We start from the raw sequence: 23,583 nt of genomic DNA on the forward strand, positions 1-23,583 counted from the left end.
ATGGGATGGAATGGAATAGAACAGAACAGAATGAGTTGGAAGGGACCTTGGAGATCTACTAGTCCAGCCTCATGCTGGAGAAGCTGTAAGATGTCAAAGGAATTGAATGGCCAAGGGATGAACGGGAAAGGCAAGCAGGGAGAGGAATAGGCTAGAATAGGATAGGATAGGATAGGATGAGGTGGGATGGGGTGGGATGGAATGGAATAGAACAGAATAGAACAAAATAGAACAGAATGAGTTGGAAGGGACCTTGGAGATCTACTAGTCCAGTCTCATGCTGGAGAAACTGTAAGATGTCGAAGGAATTGAATGGCAAAGGGTTGAACAGGAAGGGCAAGCAGGGACAGGAATATACTAGAATAGTATAGGATGGGATGGATTGGGATAGAATGTGATAGGAACAGAACAGAACAGAATGAGTTGGAAGGGATCTTGGAGATCTTCTAGTCCAGCCTCCTGCTGAAGCAGGAGAACCTATACCAGTGATGGCGAACCTATGGCATGGGTGTCACAGGTTGCACACGGAGCCATATCTGTTTGCACGTGAGCCATTGCCCTAGCTCAGCTCCAATGTGCATGTGTGTGCCAGCCAGCTGATTTTCGGCTCACCCGGAGAGTCTCCAGGGGGATTGGGGAGGACATTTTTGCCTCTGGAGCCTGGGGGTGGCAAAAAATGGGCCTATTGGGCTTACCAGATTTTGGGTTATGGGCTGTTTCAGGCCTCCAGAAGGCCTCTGGGCGGGGGGAAGGGGAGGCCATTTTCACCATCCCCAGGCCTTGAATTATGGGTGTGGGCACTCCTCACATGCATGATAGCACACGCACTTTTGGCACCTGAACAACAAAAGGTTCGCCATCACTGATCTATACCATTTTAGATAAGTGACTGTCTAGACTCTTCTTAAAAACATCCAGTGATGGAGTGCCTACTAGTTCTGGAGGCAAACTCTTCTACGGGCTAATTGTCCTCACTGCTTCTCTCTTTAATTAGTTTCCAACCATTGTTTTTTGTCCCGGCCTCTGGTGCTTTGGAGAATAATTTGACCCCCTCTTCTTTGTGGCAGCCCCTCAAATACTGGAATGCTGATTGACTGGGCAGGTTTTAGAAAGCTAATTGTCTCTGGGCCACTTGGAAGATTTCTTTGGACCACAGCTGAAAAACCACTGGTTTGAGGTAATCTAGTGGGCATGTACAGAGACATCTCATTGTAGAAATTGGAATGGTCTAGATCAGCTGTCTCCATCTTTTCAGCTTTCAGGAGTGGGGGAAGGATGGTTCTGCACAAGTGGTGTGTGGGTTGCTCCTGGTTCAGCTCTGTTCTCTGAACCAGTAGCTGTGGCAGGAGACTCTGCCTCCCCACCCGGGACACTTCTGTGAATGCGCAGAAGTCTTGCCTGTGCATGCAAGCATGCACGTGGACCAGTAGCAAAAGAATTGAAAACCAACTATTGCTGCAGCTCCATTTGCACAAATGATGGACACGCATACACACTGCTTGCACAAATGGAGCTGCGTATATGAGTGGAGATGCAGATGTGTGCTCAGCTGCCACTTCCACAGCCCAGTTGTTGGGGACCCCTGATAGATAACTCTTAGAAACATAGAAACATAGAAGACTGACAGCAGAAAAAGACCTCATGGTCCATCTAGTCTGCCCTTATACTATTTCCTGTATTTTATCTTACAAATAGTACTTGAGAAGGTGATTTGGGGATCATTTCACATCAGTGAACAACTTCAGCCAACAATAAGGAGAGGAGGTGATTTGAAAGTTGGTACTTTATAGCGTTCTTAATAGGGCTGGTGTGGGGAAGTTCCTTAATAAGCCAATGTTGATATTCCATTAGCTGTTCATCAGCTGAATTGTTTCTTGATTGTGTTATGAGTCAGCTAAATTACCCCTCCCTGAAAACCCAGGGAGCTGAGAAACAAATACACAAACAAAAAGAGGTGGCAACTAAGCAAAAGTACAAAACAGAGGCAATTTTCCATTTGCTTCTGTACAACATCTCATTAAGGCAAGATTAATGGGAAGCCTAAAGCTTCCCTGGAGACGAAGGTGGCAGCATTTGCAGACACTAAACACCACATGCTCCTTCTCACCTGCACCCGAGAGTTTAGCCCATCAATTGACATGAGTGATTGGCTGTGGATGTGTGTTTATTCATAAGTTTCAGCCACTAATCCAGATCTCGTATCCCTGTGCTTTTTAATGAAGCAGCACCAGGGGGATGTTATCAGCATTGCTTTTTAAGTAAAAGTAATGAAAAATGCAGGTTGTCAGAAAAGGAGAAGGGGGAGGAGGTAATGAAATGGATTGCTTGGACTTAGCTTCCAATTGCTTAGCATGCAGTTGTACTGCTATCTAATAAATTTAATCATAACTAATGGAATCAACTGCTACCTGTGTGGAATAGTTTCTCATTAATGCTCTGTTACTTGGTAGACAGTTTTTAAAAAAGGATTCCCCATGCTCCTATTCTCACCTGGCTTTGGTGCCCTGCTGCTTTATGGGAATATGTGTCCTGCTACAGATACTTTCTAGGCTAAAATTATTAATGCCAAAATAGAAAACGTTTTTGGACTTTTAGAGTTATTGTTTGATTGGTATGTACGTTTGATTGGTATGTACATTTGATTGGTATGTACTGTATGTTGTTTTTAGATTGGATTTAGGGATTTTATAGGGGGTTATTTTAGTATGGGTTTATAATGGGCTTTTATAATTGTTATTAATATTTGACTTCTTTTTATTATTGTATTATTGTATTGTTCGGTATTATTGCAAGCTGCCCTGAGTCCTATGGGATTAGGCGGCATAAAAGTCAAATAAATTAAATTAAATTAAATTAAATTGGCTGATTTCAGCCTAACTTCTTTTTAGGCCCATACTGGACATCTACACGATGCTCTTAGAAATTCAAGATAAAGGCAAGAAGATAATGCCTGCTAGACATTCTAGGACTGGAATACCGTTGCTTCCACCGAGGCATATGCCTTTTAGATATGGGGATCACAACTCCATAATTTTCAGCCCTTGTGTTTATTTATTCGTAGCTGGATGATATTAAGGGAGAAAACAAACACAAATCCTTGCTAGCAAATTTAATTGAAATGACAAGGAATTTGGCCAGCCCTGGATTACAGAAAGGTATCCACTAAGCAGGAACTCACAAACGTGGCACCATCCCCATTGCATCTTCTCCACTTTGATTTATTATTTTGAACAAGCTCAAATTATTTCTTTCCTTTTTTTAAATTTTACTATCTTTGGTATCTCTTGCAAATCTCAGCCCATTCTGAGCTTTAACGTTTTTCACAAAGTTTCTACAGGCTTTGGAGATTTTCTTGTATTCTTTATTTATGATATGCTTTCCCCCCATTTCCTAGAAATTCCCGCTTTTTTCATTGTTTTAGAGAGTTCTTATTATATTTTCCCCATTTTTTCTTCACATAGGAGTTGTTTGCAATGGAAATCAGGATCTGATTTCTTAGAATATGTCCTATTCTTCCTGGATACTTTTGTCCTTCAGGATTTGAAGCCACTGGATTTGAAATAGCTTCCCTCTGAATTTTCAGAATTTGCTGTTCTAATACCCAATATACAGATCTGACTCTCTTCACTTCCTCCTCCAATCTGATGTCACAACTTTGAGGATAATACTTTCCCACAGGATGGCAGTCACATTTACTTCTTCGTTCAATTTTTCTCCCCTCTGTTGATGAGATTTAGATCCAGGGCAGCAGAACCCTTTGTTCTTCCTTCCACCTTCTGACAAATGAAGTTGTTGTCAGGAAAGAGAATAATTTGTTTGCAAATCCCCAGCAGATGTCAGGATAACTGAACTTCCCATTAGCAATACTGCATGCCTTTTTGAAAGATTGGCCAATTGATGCAGAAAGACCTCATCTGTTCTTCTGCCTGCCCAGGTGGTCTATAATAAATTCCCACAATGGGATTGCCTCCCCCCCTCCTTTATTCTAACCTAAATACACACCATGCTCTGATTCACGTATTTCTATAGAAGGTATGTTTTTTATTTATACGCAAACATGCAACTCCGCTGCCCTTTTCTTTTAGATTTGTTCCTAGTGCAGCCTTCTGTTGCTTTGTGCCAATCATGAATACCATCACACCTGGCTTCGTATTTGTCTTCTCAAAGTAGGATTTCTAGTTGTTTACTTCCCCTACTCTAGGTGTTGGCATAGGAACACCTGAATGCCCCCAATTGCCACCTTGATTGTAAGTGCAGAAGAAGTCTGGTCCCCAATGAGGTCTTCTCATTCCTCTTTCATGTTCTCTTTTCTTGGCCCCAACACTTGACTGCTTGTTTGTTTCTGGGCTTTTGCCAACCCCTCGTCCCTTTTGTTATGGTCTGATCTCACCCGGCTGCTTGCTAAGTATTTTCTCTGTTTGGTTTTTATGAGATGTACTATATCCAGTCACTTCCTTGGAGTCTTTTATGACGGTAGTATAGGCCATTGTCTGGAACTTAAGAGTTTTCCTAACAATTTGCCTAGTCAATTGTGTATTTCTAGGATTCCGTTTCTTTTTTGAGACGTTATTTTTGCTTTTTCACTGGTAAGAGAGCAATTCAGTCCCCTTGGCTTGTGTGATTTACAGAAAATCATCTTGCACATGTTACCTCTTAACTTTAATAATAAACCAACTTTACTAAGTTCTAGTTTCCTAGCTAGAACTTGAATGTCCAAAAAATGCTATTCAAAAATGTGGTTCCTCCTTCTCCTACTCCCCCCCCAAAAAATATGTCTGTCCTCCTGTACTTTTGAATGGGCACCAAAGCATCAAACCAATCATTGGAGAAGCTCTACCCAAGCCTAGTTTTATTTTGTATTTCAGAAAACAGAAGCAATAGAGTATTATCAGAGAGACAGAATACAAAGAAATGATGCTTCTTATAGGTCTACGGTGAGGGGCGGCATACAAATCTAAATAATAATAATAATAATAATAATAATAATAATAATAATAATGGAGTAAGATGTAAATCTTTTTAGCTTTATGATTTAGGAAAGTTAATGAATGTAAATTCACATCTCAGTCAGTTACAGTGGCATCTGATGGGGAGGAAGTGTAAAGAGAGACAAGGGAATTCAGAATGATGACAGCAGCATTGTAGCATCAAACCAAGTCCCACTCCTGATCTTCTTAAGTCATGATGTTGCACATAAGTCCAAGGGGGCAGACATTTTCATCTTCTCTGTACCTGCAACAGCTTGAAATGCTTCAGATGAGCTATTCTTTAAGAGGTTTTAAAGGAGGATGGACACATTCATGGTAGATGAAGCTATCAATGGAACTTCCAAGTTCAAAGGTGAGAGAAGCCTGTTGCCTTCATGGGCTTCCTAGGAATTTTCTGATTGACTGAAGGATGAAAGCAGTTTTAGAGCAGGGGTGTTAAATTTGCGGCCTGTTTTGGTCAGTTCAGTGAAGGGGGGAAAAGTCCTGATAAGTCACATGACAACGCCATGATGATGCAAGTTTGACATCCCTGTTTTAGAGGATGCTCCAAGTCCTACTATCTTCAGAAGTGGACCATGTGAGAGGAATCAAGCAATGGCAGCAGATTCCAAGATCCTGGGCTTAAATAATCAATTGCACCGGACAGGGAATGAAACTCGAACACAAGAGCTGGATGGAAAATGGGTCACTTTATTGATTACAGTAATAGACCTGTAGAGGGTGCTAAATGGGGTGAAAAACCCTGAACAAAACATACTTGGGCAACCAATGGGCGAACTCCTAGCTTGGTAAGGGTGAAGCGAGCCCCGCCTTCACCCAAATTGAAAGCCACGCCCAGCGAGTGGGAGGGCTCACCTCCATGACCCGGAACCGGAAGTGACGTAGATGAGCCCCAAGTGCTCCTCCCTCCCACAACTCCGTCCGTGGAGGAGGCGTGAGTTGTGAGAAGAAGGAGCCCATCACCTTTTAACAGATGCCCAAGGGAGAACACACGGTTGCAACTGACACCCTTTCCACCCCGTTTTTGCCAATAGTGACCAGATAAAGAAAATTCAATCAACCTATTTACAGCGATACACCCCCTAACCCAATAAAAAACCTCACACCTGACCAGGATGGAGAAGGCGAAAAAACAATCCGAAATAAAGCTTCCAGACTGCCAAAAATTCCTTCTCGGCCCCAAAGGGCGACCTCTGCCAGACACCCTGGATAGAGCGGAGGGTGGGTGGGTGACCGATCTGGAGGGCGAGCCGGGAGCAAAGGGGCGAGGGCGAGGGGTGCAGCCCCTGAAATACCCCTCCCCTCGCTCCCGGCGGCCCCTGCGAGCCAACCACAGCTCGTGGTGGCTCAGATGCTTGGCGCCCCGCCAATCAGCTGGGAGGCGGCGTCCTGCCCCTCCCAGCTGCGGCGGACTTACAGCCGGGGGGATTCTTCCCCCTGCTGGCCGGGCAAGCAGTTTTGCTGCCTAAAGCAGCGCGTGGGCGCGCCCGCGCTCTGCGCAGGCACGCCCAGCTGGGAGGCGGTGTTCTCGCCCCTCCCCGCCGGCGCAACTATCGACCGGGCGAAATCGCCCGGTCTCTTAATTGCACCGGACAGGGAATGAAACTCGAACACAAGAGCTGGATGGAAAATGGGTCACTTTATTGATTACAGTAATAGACCTGTAGAGGGTGCTAAATGGGGTGAAAAACCCTGAACAAAACATACTTGGGCAACCAATGGGCGAACTCCTAGCTTGGTAAGGGTGAAGCGAGCCCCGCCTTCACCCAAATTGAAAGCCACGCCCAGCGAGTGGGAGGGCTCACCTCCATGACCCGGAACCGGAAGTGACGTAGATGAGCCCCAAGTGCTCCTCCCTCCCACAACTCCGTCCGTGGAGGAGGCGTGAGTTGTGAGAAGAAGGAGCCCATCACCTTTTAACAGATGCCCAAGGGAGAACACACGGTTGCAACTGACACCCTTTCCACCCCGTTTTTGCCACAGCTGGGGGTCAGATCTCTATCTTGGCCCCCAGCTCCCTCCCTAAGCCTGCACCAGCTCCAGCAGGCCCCTCTGCAGGTCTGTCAAGAAGATGTCGTTGCCAACATCTGTCAAGTGTACCCCATCTGGTCTGTAAAGATCGGGAATATGAATGCGAATGTCTGGGTGCCTAATTATGAATCCCCCTTCTGCCAAAATTAGTTTCCCAATTTCTTTATTAACTTGAATCCTTTGTTTGTCGATCGCACTTGGATGCTGTGCAAACCTCCAAACCTTGCGAGGCAGGATCCAAGACCACACCAGCCGCGTGCTCGGCCACCACTTCCTTATGACCTTAAGGTCTTCACCAGCTTGGGCCACCAGTGCCAAGCCCTTCAGCAGTCCGAGGTCGTTGCCACCCAAATGCAACACCAAAACACCAGGCTCAGCCCTTGCACGGCTCAAGCCACTCAGCAGTGGGAGGAGTCCATCCCAACGCAGCCCTCTTCGTCCCAGCCACTCCACCTTCGCATAGCGACTTAACGCCAACTGTGTTCCCCAATGGGATGTTGCTGCTCTTCTGCCAGCCCAGAAAATCATACTGTGTCCACACAACAGTATTGTGGGCGGCCTCATGGGTATTTCCTTCACCCGTCGTACAACACACCGTGGAGCTGGGCCAGGACCTAGAACAATGAGAAAACAAAAACAAAGCAGGTTTAATTACCGGGCAAAGCGGATGCTTCCACTGCTGTCCTTATGTATCCCTTGAAGGCCGAAGATTTCCACCTGCCTATGTCCTGGATCTGGCTCGCCGGGAGCCCCAACCTAGCCGCTGTTGATGCGGCCCCAATCCGGAATGAGTGTGTCCCAAATAGCTGGGGGTCCAAACCAATACCTGATAGGGCCTTTTTGGTGATGGTCCAGAACTGATATATCGTTAAAGGTGCCATATTCTGGTGACAAAAAAGGTAACCTTCCTTGTCTCCTCTTGCTTCTAAAAAACTTATTAAAGTCGAGACAGGACATATTTCCTTAACTCCGGCTGCCGAGAGGTGGACCACCTTGCCTTTACCCAATTGGTCTGTCTTGGAGAATCTTAAGTGTAGCGACACCCTATCGTTGGCCATAGACAGGTCTTTGGCCTGAAATGCTCTTAAGGAGGCATCATTGCGGGAAGAGGCGAGGGCCTCGCTGACTCTAAAAGCCCCAAAAAACAGTATGGAAGCTACCGCCCGAAACAGGTGTGTTTCGTAACCTGAGGAACATAACAACTCCCACTGCCGAGAGATCCTCGCTAACTGGGCAACAGAAAGCGGGTTCCTTAGGTCAACCTTTCTTGGCACCTGCTCCCTGGACCATCCCTCCAGCATCTTTCTAACTCTGAACTCCCTGGTTGTGTCTAGGAAGCCATTAGCTTTTGCTAGAAATGCCAAACCAGCCAATTTGCCATGTATTGTCCTGGGAGCGCACCCTGCTTGGTGCTTCTCAACACAGAATTCCAGCAGGTGTTCTACCGGAATGGGCCAGCTCTGTGTGTATCCTCTGCCCTGCCTGAAAGCCCAGAAATCCTCACCTGCTTTGAAGTATGCTTGTCTGGTGCCAGGGGCCACCGACATGCTTACCGCTCTGTTGACCTCAAGTTCCCAAGCTGCCACAGGTGAGGTGGGACGTTGTGTGAAGACTGCTGCGCATCCGGCGCCATCTCCCGAAACCTGGCCAGCTGTCCCCGTGATAGAGCGTCAGCTAGGCCATTCTCCACGCCCGGCACGTGACGGGCCATGAATAAAACATTGATTTCGAGGCACCTGCTAACAAAGTGGCGAACTAGACGCATCACGCGTTCGCTCTTGGATGATAATGAGTTAATGACGTGTACTACGGCTAGGTTGTCACACCAGAACAGGACAGTTTTATTCCTAAACTCTTCCCCCCAGATCTCAACAGCCACTACAATGGGGAAAAATTCTAGGAATGTCAGATCCCTGCAAATGCCTTTTTCCCGCCAATCCAGAGGCCAGGGGGATTGGCACCATTGGTTGGACAGGACAACCCCAAAACCGACCCCCCCTGCAGCATCTGAATGGACCTGTAGTTCAGCCTCCAACCTGCGTTCCTCTCTCCAAAAGGAAACCCCATTGTGCTGGTCAAGGAATTGTTCCCACACACGCAGATCTCTCTTGGCCCCCAGGCTGATTCTGGTCCTATGGTGTGGCTTCTTAAGCCCCTTGGCTGCTGAAAAAATTCTCCTGGCAAAGGCCCTGCCCGGGGCTACCACCCTACACGCAAAATTCAACAAGCCAGAGATCTCCTGTAATTGTTTCAACGTCACTTTTCTAGCTGTCAATACTCTTGATATCCTATCCTTGAGCTTAATCAATTTATCTTGGGGAAGCCTGCAAGTTTGGGCCACAGAGTCTATTTCAATACCAAGGAAAGTAATAACAGGAGAGGGCCCCTCCGTCTTTTCATCCGCGAGGGGTACGCCCAGATCAGCGCACAGAGCCTTAAAAGCATCCATTAACCATTTACATTGGGTGCTCTCAGCCGGGCCGGCCATCATAAAATCATCTAGGTAGTGGACAATGGAATCAGAGCCCGTCCACTGCTTGTGCGCCCATTCAAGAAATGAACTGAAACGCTCAAAGAGGGAACATGAGATTGAACATCCCATGGGTAGGGCCCTATCAATATAGTATCCACCTTCGAAGCGAAACCCCAGAAGTTCAAAATCATCGGGGTGGATGGGTAACAGCCGAAAAGCGGATTTGATGTCACATTTGCCCATCAAAGCACCCATCCCACAACGACGGACCATTCTTATGGCCTCGTCAAACGAGGTGTATTTTACCGAAGACATTGCTTCTGGAATGAAGTCATTTACTGACTCACCCGGGGGGAATGACAAATGATGAATCAGCCTGAACTCGCCTTTGGCTTTCTTGGGCACTACCCCTAGTGGGGACACTCTGAGATTCTTCAATGGGGGAGACAGGAATGGGCCAATTACTCGACCCTCTTTTACTTCCTTGCGTATTTTATTGCGGACAACATGCTCCAAACCTCTAACAGACCTTAAATTGTTTGCCACAAATACTTTCCTGGGGCCCTGGTATGGTATCCTGAACCCCTCTTTAAAACCCAAAATTAACTCATTTGCGTGATCCGCCACACCATACCCCCGCAGCCAGAGTGCAAGGCGTGACAATTTAATTGGGCTGGGTCCCTTTTCATTGATTTTGCGGGTGGGCTCTGTTCCCCGCTGACCCGTCCTGATTAAATTTCCCAGGCCTATGTCTGGAACATGCATGCGTTGCATGCCTTCCCCCGCAGTTGGAGCACGCATGGCGGTATTTGCATTGTTTCCGGCTGCACACACCTTTGGCGCTGAATTCATAACAAAGCAGGGGTGTCCGAACCCCCTGCCCCGCCCAGTGGCGGGGTGCTGCCGGTGTGTTATTTTTTGCCAGTATAAGATGTCCACTCTCTGTGCGCTCGCCCTTGCGGGGGGGGCATGAATGCGTTATATGAGTCCATAAATCATTGACCATCCCATCCCATGATAGTCTTTTGTCTATTGCGGCCCGCATACGAAACATCTCATCATATTGAAGCCAGGCCGGGCCATCATATTCGTAGTGGGTCTTTACAATCGTGTCCATGTATTTCAGCATGGCTTTGGCCTGGTTAGGTTCTTTCTCCAATTTAACATAAAAATAGGTCATGAACCCATATAACCAGGAGCTAATGCTTCTGTCCACCCTTGTCTTTTTTTGTTTCTCTGTGCCCCCCTCTTCCTCTTTTTCCTTTTTGGGGACCTCCCTGTTCAGTAAAGAGAACACATCCACGTATTCCCCCCTCCAAATTCTCTCCTTCACAGTGGGGTGAAGATGGAACCCGAGCATCGTGGGCGAGTAGTTCCAGGCCAAGGGAGAAGTTTCTGCCTCCCCCCCTGACTGGGTGTTTGCTTGTGCCCCGCTCTGAATTGCCATGATCGGGGTTGGGGCTGGTGTACTGATGCCTTGGGGGGCCCCCAAGTTTGTCTCCCCAGTAAAAATGCCTGCAGGCTGTGCCCCTGTGCCTTGCCCACCAGACCAAACCCTGTTGCAAACCAAGTCAGTGTTCGAGATCGGTGTGGTGCTGCTATACTCACCCACTGGTAGTGCGACTCTGCCTTGTTCTCCCTGCAGGTTCCCTGGGAGCCCGCCTGACACCCCAGGAGGCTCTGAAGTTCCACTGGTGCCCGCTGATGTCCCGGCTACATTCTGGGATGTAGGCCCAGCACCTCCTCCTGATGCTTGATTGCCTCCGGCTCGCATCCAACTTTGCATCACCTCCATGTGGTCTAATATCTTAGAAAGTAAATTATTGTTGAGACCTTCACCTTCGTTTCTCCCACTATTGCTACCCGTCGCCATTCTGGCTGCATTGGCTTCTTTAGCCTTTTGCGTGGGAACCGCTCTACGTTTGGGGCGGGATATGGCCTGAGGCTCCACATTCTTTCTCTTATCCTTTCGTGGAGCCATGAATGCCAATACTATCAACGCTTACTTAAATTGAAAATGTATCCTATAATACAGTAACCGTGACCGTAAAGCCAATGTCTCTGAATAAGTAATAAATCAACTTAGCCTAAGTAACAATGCCTCAAAACTAAATCCAAGAACAAAGCCTTAGGCAGGTAACACCCCCCCTTTCTTTCTTTCTTTTTTTTTTTTTTTTTTTAAAATAAAATAAAATAAAATTAAATGTATATATCTAACGACCGGTAAATTGCCCTTTACGCACCCAAAATGATGTGGTCCACGATAAATGAGAAAGTAATGCAAGGCAACACCCAAATGAAAGCACCAAACTGTTGGATTACTGGAAAAATTAACAATGCCGGTAATAAAAGGCTATGTCTCAGCTAGTACTCCGGCCTAATTGGCACTGGCTTAAACTTGCCTTATCCTCGGTTAAATTAGCCCCACAGAGGAGACTATTGCCTCAATTAAGCAATTAAAGTATAATTGTTTAAATATATATATATATATATATAATAAATTTAAAGTTCACTTAGTTTAATAACTCTTAAGATTATGCGAATTCCAAAAGGTAACTTCGGCTTGGTTTGTAAAAAGACCCCTCCAAAATTATACAATTAAAACTATAAACAGGCTGAGCCTGCTAATAATCACCAAACAAATTCTAGGGGAAGGAGAGGTATTTGTAGAAAAGCACAGAAGATGCAAATTCCACCAACAAAACAAAACACCAGGCCGACTCAAACACAAGAAAACAAGGCTAATCAAATTAGCTTGTCCCGACTAATTGACTACAAAATTAAATTAGCTGCCAAAACAGAAACCAGAGAGTCAACACTCCCCCCCCAGCTACTTGCAGCCACGAGCAATGGCGACGAGACGTCCTCCGGTGATCCTGACTTCCTCTTTTTCGATCCGAAAGGCTGCAGGCAGTTCCGGACCTTCCGAGGGCAATCCGGGTTAAAAGGCTAATCCTGCTAATAACCACAATTAAACTTCTTAAAGGACCACAAGGAAAAATTTTTAAATGCAAACCCAAGTGTTAACCCAGTAGCTTAACTTAATTAAACTCTAAAAGAAAGTAAAAGAAAACCAAGAGCCCAACACCACCCAAGTACTTGCGGTCACAAGCAATGGCGGCGAGACGTCCTCCGATGATCCTGCTTTCCCGCGAAAAGGCCAAAGGCGACTCCGGACCTCAGAGGACAATTGACCGATCTGGAGGGCGAGCCGGGAGCAAAGGGGCGAGGGCGAGGGGTGCAGCCCCTGAAATACCCCTCCCCTCGCTCCCGGCGGCCCCTGCGAGCCAACCACAGCTCGTGGTGGCTCAGATGCTTGGCGCCCCGCCAATCAGCTGGGAGGCGGCGTCCTGCCCCTCCCAGCTGCGGCGGACTTACAGCCGGGGGGATTCTTCCCCCTGCTGGCCGGGCAAGCAGTTTTGCTGCCTAAAGCAGCGCGTGGGCGCGCCCGCGCTCTGCGCAGGCACGCCCAGCTGGGAGGCGGTGTTCTCGCCCCTCCCCGCCGGCGCAACTATCGACCGGGCGAAATCGCCCGGTCTCTTAATTCTGTGGAGCTCTAGTACATATATCATGTCTGATGAATATGGGAAGTCCCACAGTGAAAGCCATTTGAGCAGCATTGCTAAATTACTCCTCTGCCTGAAATAGAGTTGTGTGGGTGGGAAATGGTTACAAGTACAACATGTTGAAATGTATCTCAGCTAAATCCTTCTGGCAATGCCACTCTCAAACAAAAGTTGGGGTGATTTACAGTATCTGACAGTGGAGTCTACCTGGAGCCGAAATACTTTCATTTATTTCCTAGCAAGGAACAGTGGCATCTGTGTTAAGACCACAAAGACAGCAGTTTGCTGTATTTCTGATTTTTGTTAATCTATTATCCAGGTGAAATAACAATATGAATGTGTACATGCTAGCTGCAACACCTTTTGGTACCAACTGCAGTTATGCAACAGCCGTATCACAGGAAGAGCTTTCATATTGCAGTGTGGCATCCATTTTCAGTTTTGTATATGAGACAGACGGTTCTTTACACATGTCTGTAACTTTAAGCATACAGTCATTTGAAAACTAAATGAATACTCACTGCAGCTGGACCTGAATGGAGGTCTTTATTTTCTCACAGATTTCAGTCCATGTGCAACAAAATTCTGGGTGAGCATTGAATTCACCCACTGTAAAGTGCTGTATTCAGTCTTGATTGTGTGCTATTGTCTGTTTTGGAAAATTGCAGTGGGCAATTTCTACTTCTAGTAATTTCTAGCCAATCCTTGTATCCAGATCAGAGGAGGCATAGATTTCACTCAGTTCATCCAGCAAAACTATAACTTGATTTTTATTCATTAAACATTAGGAAAACATTAAGGGGGGGAGGGAGAGAGAGAGGAAACATGAGAGTAACAAGAGATGATAAGCAAGCGATGCATGTATTATCTATATACCAAAAGTTACAGAACTTTCCTAACCACTGAAAACAATAGTGTGGGAAATTAGTATGGACAGTCCCAAAGGACTGGATTTTGTTTGTTCTGCATGTAAATATTTTATATACTGTACAGAGAAGTAGTAGAATAGAGAAGGAAATTAGATCCTTCCTCCATTCTGCTTCATGAAGGAACAATTTGATGGATGAGGGATGATGCATCCAATAGCCTGAACTAACAGCCCATTTTTTACTTAAAATGTTGTTCCTCTAAACTGTTTTTTTTTTAAAAAAAGTTTGCATGTGTTATCATGACACATGCTATTATTTTCTGTCTCAATGCATTTTTCAATACTATTCCATTTTATTGACAAAGAACTGAAATGGATTAACCCAGGATCACCCAGAGATCCACATGAGTTGATGAAATATCAGAGCTTGGGTCCAATGCTCTGACCATGATTCTTTAAAATAATTTAGACAAATTTTTAGGCAATTAATTTACCGAAACTGGCTTCTCCACCATGGTGTCCCGGTAGATATACTGGGACTTCAGATTCATAAAGATTTAGCAACCTAGCTGAGAATGATGGATCGTGATTGAATTGTCTTCCATTTTAAACATTGTTCAATGCACTGCTTATATCATTTTTCTATCAAAAGTTCACTCATGTGTTTTTAAATTGAAAATTGCTGATGAGATGAAAACAGGGAAAAGGATTTATGCTGACATTGACCCCAACCAATCAGGTTTGTAGTGAAAACAACATGCTGCTGCTTGTCCAAATTGTTACAAATCAGTATCTTGCAGTATCCATACTATTCAAATATGTGTGACTGCCTACAGTTCTTACCCAGATTCCATTAAGATTGGGGTAGGTTATTAATAATATAAAATAACTAAACAGGCAAACAAATCCAGCAAGCAAGCTCAGAATGGAGATTGTTATATTCTCCAGCTGGCTATATGGGTACTATGCATATATTTGACAACTTCAGCATTTGATGAACAAAACAGTTAAGAGTGGTTGGAATCACTATGAAATTGATGTATACTTAACCTGAAAACTGTAGTCAAAGAATGCTCACTAAAGGTTCTTCATCAAACTAATGGGAGGCACTGAGATTCAATGCTGCATCTTTTGTTCTTCTATACAATTCTATTAATGGCTTGAATGAAAGAAGTGCTGGAAATCATTATCAAATTTATAAATGACACTAGATAGTGTTGGATAGCTGATATCCTGGAAGATGGAAATAAGCCTTGGTAAGTTAGTAAAAATGGCTTGGAAAAAAAGCAGGAAGAAATTTGAATCAAATGATATACTGTACTTAAGAAATAGGAATTAAATACACAGGGACAGGATGGCCTTCAGTGTTTCAGTGGCTCCTTCCAATTCTGTGACTTTGATTTCCTTCTAAACTCTATCCTGGCATTCAGGTCAAAAGCAGTTTTTAAAATGGATTTCGTTTTTTAAAATGTCAACGTCCATTGATTATCAGAGTAAGAATCTATGTGCAGAGTGCCATTTGTTCTGCCAGGTTTCTTATGTCTGTTGAATGGCAGCAGGTTATATACATTTCTTCTTGGTTTGATGTGATAGCATTTGCTCATAATAGCCGGTCCATACTAATGCCTCCATTGGCTTTAAAAATCTGCATTTTCTTAAGTTTGCTGTTTAGCAAACTTTGGTGTCAGTCCCATGATGAGTGGTAGGTAAGATTCTGCTTTGGAACTTGCCATTGCGTGACAGAAGAGGCCTTACACAAACCATTTCTAGCTGAATGTTTCTTTTTAATTGCTTTAGGGAAACACTATGTGTCATATTCCAATATTGAAATGATAAGCTCTTTTTAATAACTTGACTGGAGTTAATGAAAATCAGGAATCCACTGCATGATATGGATGTAAAATTAGAGTTTTTACAATGGCTTCTTTGTCAGTATGTTGCATAATGCAGCTAAGACAGGGCCACATATGTGTTTGAATATATGATATGCCAAACGTTCCACAAAAATGGTGGAAGGTCTTAAGCATAAAACATATCAGGAAAGACTTAATGAACTCAAACTGTATAGTCTGGAGGACAGAAGGGAAAGGGGGACATGATCGAAACATTTAAATATGTTAAAGGGTTAAATAAGGTCCAGGAGGGAAGTGTTTTTAATAGGAAAGTGAACACAAGAACAAGGGAGCACAATCTGAGGTTAGTTGGGGGAAAGATCAGAAGCAACGTGACAAAATATTATTTTACTGAAAGAGTAGTAGATGCTTGAAACAAACTTCCAGCAGACGTGGTTGGTAAATCCACAGTAACTGAATTTAAACATGCCTGGGATAAACATAGATCCATCCTAAGATAAAATACAGGAAATAGTATAGGGCAGACTAGATGGATCATGAGGTCTTTTTCTGCCGTCAATCTTCTATGTTTCTATGTTTGTTCTGTAATGGAAGAAACTAAACCCACAACTTCAACAAGAAAAGAATTTACAAAGGACTTGAGAACTTAGTCTGTCTGAGTACTTTTAATTGTTATAGGTTTCACCAGAAGGCCTGAGCTTTAGTGTCTTTCACTGAAATCAGTGATATTTTAGCCTTGGCCACTCATGGAGAATGCAGTTTCTCAGTATCCAGGTTCTCAGCATTCCCCTCATATAAACTAGTTAGTCAAAAATATTTTGTAAGGAAATCCTAAGATACTTTTGAGTTTGTCAGATCATAATATCTCATTTGATTGTATGAAAATGGATTCGGAAGTCATAGCATGACATAGTAAATATAGTGGTACCTCTACTTACGAACTTAATTCGTTTCCTGACAAAGTTCTTAAGTAGAAAAGTTTGTAAGAAGAATTTTTCCCATAGGAATCAATGTAAAAGCAAATAATGTGTGCGATTGGGGAAACCACAGGGAGGGTGGAGGGCCTGTTTCCTCCCAGGAGATCCCTAGAGAGGCCACATGGAGGCTTCTCCTCACCTTTTCTGGCCCTCTTTCCTCCCAGGAGATTCCTAGAGAGGCCCCACGGAGGCTTCTCCCTGCCTTTTCCGGCCCTATTTCCTCCCAGGAGATTCCTAGAAAGGCCACACGGAGGCTTCTCCCTGCCTTTTCTGGCCCTCTTTCCTCCCAGGAGATTCCTAGAGAGGCCTCACGGAGGCTTCCCCCTGCCTTTTCTGGCGCTCTTTCCTCCCAGGAGATTCCTAGAGAGGCCCCACGGAGGCTTCTCCCTGCCTTTACCGGTTACAGTTTTGGAGGCTCAGGTTTGTAAGTGGAAAATGGTTCTTGAGAAGAGGCAAAAAATACCTTGAACACCCAGTTCATATCTAGAAAAGTTCGTAAGTAGAGGCATTCTTAGGTAGAAGTAGCACTGTATTCTGTTATCTTGCCATGTGCTGCCTACATTCACATAAGGATCCGTGCTCATAAGGATTGTGCTCAGAGACTGGTCAGCCAGAAAGACTGATCTTATCAAAAGTACATAGGAATAGTTTCCACTCTGTGGGTTTGCTGCTGTGGTGCGTTATTCCCAGTATGATTGCAGCCCCGGAGTTCAGTAATGGTGCTTCATGACCCAAATCATTTTAACTGATGCTGGCTAAAGATTCACAAAGCAGACATTTCCTTGAGAATTTTCCATTAAGGCCCATGTTTAAACTCCTCCTGCAGCTGCAGACATACACTGTCCATTTCAGGCCAGGCTGATCTTTTCCTGGTTACGCTTATTTTTCCATATCATGTAAATCTGAAATCTAATTGGGCTTTTTCAGTGTCCTGCAATTTGGCTGAAATGCCAAAGAAATGTGTTTGGTTCTCACACTTAACAAGCGGGTAATGGCCCCAAGCCACTAGAGGGATTCATTGCTTTACAAAGCATGAGTCATAATATTTAAAATTCAGAGTGCCGTCCCAGGCTTCAAAGTTTCTCTCTCCGATTAATTGCTCCAGAGGTTACTCCATTACCAGAAAAACAAAAAAAAAGAAAACCATTCATTTCCATCTCACAGGCTTGGTCTTTTTCTTCTCCCTTTCAGACCAATCTGACAGAACTGAGGTCATTTGGATCGCCACCGTCTGCTGTCAGCAATGTTACTGCGGCCGTAATGGTACTCATGGGTTTGGATGGTAAGGTCCCCAAGGACAGAAGCTGGAAAGCAGCTAAGGTGACCATGGCCAAGGTTGACAGCTTCCTAGATTCCTTGATTCACTTCAACAAAGAGAATATACACGAGAACAACCTCCGAGCATTGCAGCCGTATCTTCAGGATACAAACTTCAACCCAGAACTGGTGGCATCAAAGTCCAATGCGGCTGCTGGACTCTGCTCCTGGGTCATCAACATTGTGCGCTTTTACAATGTTTACTGTGATGTCGAGCCCAAGCGTCAGGCTCTCAACAAAGCCAATGCTGAGCTTGCTAATGCCCAGGAAAAGCTGGCTAACATCAAGGCCAAAATTGCAGTAAGTCTGAATGCAAAAAAACAACCTGGGGAACAAGTGTAAATTGAAATCAGTATTGCACCTTGAAATTCTTGGCATCTGTTACTCTACAGAGCCTTAAACATGGGCTTCTTGCATACGTAGCTGCTGTAGGAAACCACTCTGCATTTTGCCTAAAGAAAGTACCATGGCTTATTTTAAAACAGGGTGGTGCCTGTACAGTAGTAATATTTAAATAATAATTTTTTTTTAAAAAAAAATCATGCAGTAATCATTATGTAAGTTAAGGGTTTTCTGAGAAATTAAAATGCAGCATAAAATGACCAGAAAAGCAGTGGCGATTGACCACTCACCAAATTGCTTTGCTTTTTTTTTGGACTTAACATTTTAAATTCTTCAAATGCATCAGCCATAGAGAAAGTTCCAATTATTTGCAGTCTAAAGAGCAATTTGGTGAGCAATCCCAAGTCTAGGTGATTGATTATTTAATGACACTTAAGGTTTTGCTGCACGGATTTTGCAAATTATTACTATAATATTTAGTAGTTAAGATGTATATTAGAGAAGGGGGAAATCATGAAATATTTTCACAGAGTTGGCTACCACCCTGTTTTTCCCAAAATAAGACGTTCCCTGATAATAAGCCCAATTAGGCTTTTGAGTACAAGGCAATAAGGCCAAGCGCTTATTTCAGGGTTCAAAAAAAAATATAAGACATGGGTCTTATTTTTGGGGAAACACAGTATTTTTGTTAGTTTGGGGAGTGGGACTTTTAAAAAAACTATGTATTATAAACATAGACCTGGTGACTCTTAAGAATTATATGATAGGCAGAAACTATTATACTTATTCCTACTGTGTTTGAAAGTAGGCTGTCTACTAGGGTGTTTACTTGTCAACCAGGCTGAGCAAATCATTTGTGACTGAATTTCAGCAGAATTGACATCCTTAGTTGAACAGATCCTCCTCCTCCTCCCCAACTGAGTCTTCCATCCAGATCCTCCAAATCTGGTACAGTAGATTAGAATTTCCTCTGAAGTAGCTGGTGGGGGGGGGGTGTGATGGGGTACAGAGAAAAGGTTAGTGAAAGTCCATCATTTGTATAACAACACATTCATGTAGTGCAAAAGCACCACTTTCACAAATAAAAGTCCTGCTTGAAGAAGTCAGAAGCTTCCTCAAGTTTGAAGACAGAGCTAATTTAAATGGTATGCTTAATTTAAATGGTTACTGTACAGAGGCCAAGCACACATATAGACATGTGTACACATGTACTTTTAAAAAGGGAAGAAGGACATTCAATTATAGAAATTGTACCTTGGGATTTTAGGGACAATTCTGTTCATACATCTAGTCCTTCCAAGCGCTACTAACCATGTACGTACCTTTTTCAAATTCAAGTTTATTTTTCAAGTATTGTTTGAGCAGTATTAAAATGATTTAGAGGCATTTAACTTTAAGTTATTGGTGTGAAGGCTGATAAAAATCAATTGTTAACTTCTTTTGTCACAGGAATAAAATAATTTGGGAACATTCTGCTTTTGTTTTAAGGCGAAGTAGCAAAAATGATCAATTAGAGCGATAGAGATTGGGAGACCCATTGTGAAAGCCACTTCTCAGCCCGTGAAATAAAGCTAATGGAGCCATTTTTGCATGAGCCTTTCCGCTTTGCTTTCCAAATAACTCCCATGAGCAGTTTTGTTCACTCAGGCTATAAATAGTACTTTTAGGCCAGGAATTTTATATCAATGGCCAGAAATCAGTACAAGATGCAAAGGACAATGTAATTTAACAAGCTACACCTGCCAATATTTTATTTCTGTACAGCTATTAAAGCTATAAGATATCCTTGTACAATTTCCTTGTATCTAACTCAATAGATAGATAGATAGATAGATAGATAGATAGATAGATAGATAGATAGATTTTTATTGGCCAAGTGTGATTGGACACACAAGGAATTTGTCTTGGTGCATGTGCTCTCAGTGTACATAAAATAAAATATACATTTGTCAAGAATCATGTGGTACAACACTTAATGATTGTCATAGGGGTCAAATAAGCAATGAAGAAGCAATATTAATAAAAATCTTAGGATATAAGCAACAAGTTACATTCATACAGTCAACATGGGAGGAAATGGGTGATAGGAATGATGAGAAAAAAAAGTAGAATAGAAGTGCAGATTTAGTAGAAAGTCTGACAGTGTTGAGGAAATTATTTGTTTAGTAGAGTGATGGCGTTCGGAAAAAAAAAACTGTTCTTGTGTCTAGTTGTCTTGGTGTGCAGTGCTCTGTAGCGACGTTTTGAGGGTAGGAGGTGAAACAGTTTGTGCCCAGAATGTGAGAGGTCAGTAAATATTTTCCTCACATTCTTTTTGACTCGTGCAGTATACAGGTCCTCAATAGAAGGCAGGTTGGCAGCAATTGTTTTTTATGCAGTTCTGATTGTCCTCTGAAGTCTGTGTCCGTCCTGTTGGGTTGCAGCACCAAACCAGACGGTTATAGAGGTGCAGATGACAGACTCAATGATTCCTCTGTAGAACTGTATCAGCAGCTCCTTGGGCAGTTTGAATAGAAATGGAAGTAGAAATATTATGAAGTTAAGAACAGAAAAAAAGACAAAGTAAGCTGTGTTGAATGCATACTGGTGAATAGTAGCTAGAGAGATTAAACATTTTCACCAGATTCCAAATCAGTTGAAGAAAACTCTGTCTGATGGGGACATTTTGGCAACAAGCTGCCAGATGTTCAGTGCAGACTTGCAGCAACTTTGGCTCCATAGTGAAGTCTTCCTGCTGCTGTGCTCCCCAAATTTTCCATGCTAGGAAATCAATTGCTTCTCACTTTCCTCTTCCGGTCAATTTTTATTGGACATGCATAAATTTATAAATATGTATGCACAGCCAAATATATGCAAAGTTACATTAAAGATATACATATAAAGGTGAAGTATCAAAATGTACCTAAACGCAGGCACAGCAGTCAATTTTAAAATACGATTATCTTTTCCTAGCTGTGCTCCATAAGGTCTGCCAGAGCATTAGTATTTAGTGATTATAGTTAGAATTTCACTAACTACCCATTAAACTACCCATTTACAGATAGCTCTTTTACAGTGACCATAATTGAGTCCTGCAACTCAGTCATTAAATGATGCAGTTGTTTAGCAGAAAATCATGACTTATGGTTTTATTTCTGTCTTTGCAAGCTGATTGCAAAGAACATGAATGGTCATCATATGCGTGTGGGTCGCTGTGATTGGCTGCAAAGTTTTTTAAAAATTTTTTAGCACCTCATAGCTTTGAACAGACATTGTGCAAATCAGTTGGTAAGCAAAGGCTCCCTGTACTGCTTTTTAAATAGGTCCTCTAGTGCAGGGGTCTCCAACCTTGGCAACTTTAAGACTTGTGGACTTCAACTCCCAGAGTTCCTCAGCCAGCTGCTGGCTGAGGAACTCTGGGAGTTGAAGTCCACAAGTCTTAAAGTTGCCAAGGTTGGAGACCCCTGCTCTAGTGTACTGTTCAATCATTTTTTCGAGTCAGTTGAGGTAGATGGATTTTATTTATTCATTTGGACTGTTTGGGGGGTAGAGATAAACCTTTTTGAGGTGGAAGGAAAAACGATAAACCTTTTATCATGATAAAATGATAGATTTCAAATAAGAGCAGTTCTGCATGTCAATCAGATGTAATAACCACTGCGTTACTAGGAAAGGCCTATAGCAGAAGCTGCAGCAGTCTTTACTTAGGTGAACTGAGCAACTGAGATGAGGGCGTTGCTGTCCTTGTGCAGATCCAAAGTACAGATGTTTGCTTAGAAGAAAATTAAAATCAGAAAGGAAACAAACTGCTAGAGAGAAGTTACTTAAGGATGAGTCTGAAAGTTCAGAAGACCAAACCTCTGGTCCAGTGGTGGGATTCAAAATTTTCTTCTACCAGTTCTGTGGGCATGGCTTGGTGGGTATGGCAGGGGATGGTTACTACAAAATCCCCATTTCCTCCTGGGAATTGGGAAGCAGAGAATAAATGGGAGCAGGGCCTATCAGAGATGGTATTTCTGGTTCTCTGAACTAATTTCCACTACTGGTTCTCCGAAACACTCAAAATTTCCACTATTGATTCTCCAGAACTGGTCAGAACCTGCTGAAATCTCTTATCCCACTCACCAACCCAGATTGGATTCTGCAACATTAACCTAGGAGATATACTGCATATTCGCCTTCAGTCCATTCATTAGAAGGGAAACTCAACAGCTACATTTGAGCTGGCCTAAATCAACAAATACTACTTCAAATGCAGAGCAAGAAAACACTGGCAGAAATAAACATTTATGGTGGTCAGGGGGCAAGCTGAGGACAATGTTATGTGTTCCTGTCTTTCAGAAACAGTTGTTAGCCTTTACTTATGATGGGGCAACTTGACAGGGCAGATAAGTATTAGCTGTCTGCTGTTAAAGGCTTAGCATTTCTAGGTTTTAAATATTTATTCACAGCTGAATGGCCTTGTAGGCTGCCTATCTCACTCTCCCCCCATAAAGTGAATCCACTTGGTTGACTTATTTTATTAATAATGAAATTATTCATTGAATCGCCTCTTGAGCAAAAAATTCCAGTGCTATCTAAATTAGAGGCTACAATGTGCCGATGCCTGTATTGAGATTGTATTTCTTTATGATATTTATGTCGTCTGATATGGCTTCCTCCTTTCCCCTACACCCTCAATTGTAGCACCTTAATGAAAATCTGGCAAAGCTGACAGCCAAATTTGAGAAGGCCACCGTGGAAAAGCTGAAATGTCAGCAAGATGCAGAAGCCACTGCACATACGATTTCCCTTGCAAATCGCCTGGTGAGTATCATTGGCTGAAGCTTTGGGTGGGGGTAGAAATATTCTTGAAGTATGTTTTTCTTGGTCGGAATGGCTGGAGAAAAAACTAGAAGAGTTTGCAAGTCTAGAAAATTTTAGGACTCCAAGTCTAAATTTAAGCTAAATATTTCTAAATTAAATCTACACAAGGGAGTAGTCTGGATTTCTATACTGTTTTATTTTTAATGTGTATTATTTCATTCTTTAGTGCTGGCAAAGAGAAAAATAAAGAACTGCTAGGTTTTCCTACTTTTCCAATGAATTGGCATGCAGCAGAGCAAGAAAAAGATGATAGGGATCTAATTCACGAGAGTACATAAAAAAAGAGAGCACTAATTATTTAAAGTGCATTAGAGATAGTGGAA

General features: G+C 43.3%; 1 protein-coding gene across 2 annotated transcripts in view; it reads left to right on the forward strand.

Annotated features, from left to right (window-relative positions):
- Nucleotides 1-23,583, forward strand: part of DNAH9 (dynein axonemal heavy chain 9) — a 285,097-nt gene that overhangs the window by 163,061 nt on the left and 98,453 nt on the right. For both annotated transcript variants that reach the window (XM_070739679.1, XM_070739680.1), the window contains 2 exons: nt 17,948-18,373; nt 23,081-23,200. In XM_070739679.1, the coding sequence (XP_070595780.1) occupies nt 17,948-18,373; nt 23,081-23,200 (546 nt within the window). The remainder of the gene's footprint in view (nt 1-17,947; nt 18,374-23,080; nt 23,201-23,583) is intronic.

This window comes from Erythrolamprus reginae, chromosome 2 (genome assembly GCF_031021105.1).
Source record: "Erythrolamprus reginae isolate rEryReg1 chromosome 2, rEryReg1.hap1, whole genome shotgun sequence".
Classification (NCBI taxonomy): Eukaryota; Metazoa; Chordata; class Lepidosauria; order Squamata; family Dipsadidae; genus Erythrolamprus; species Erythrolamprus reginae.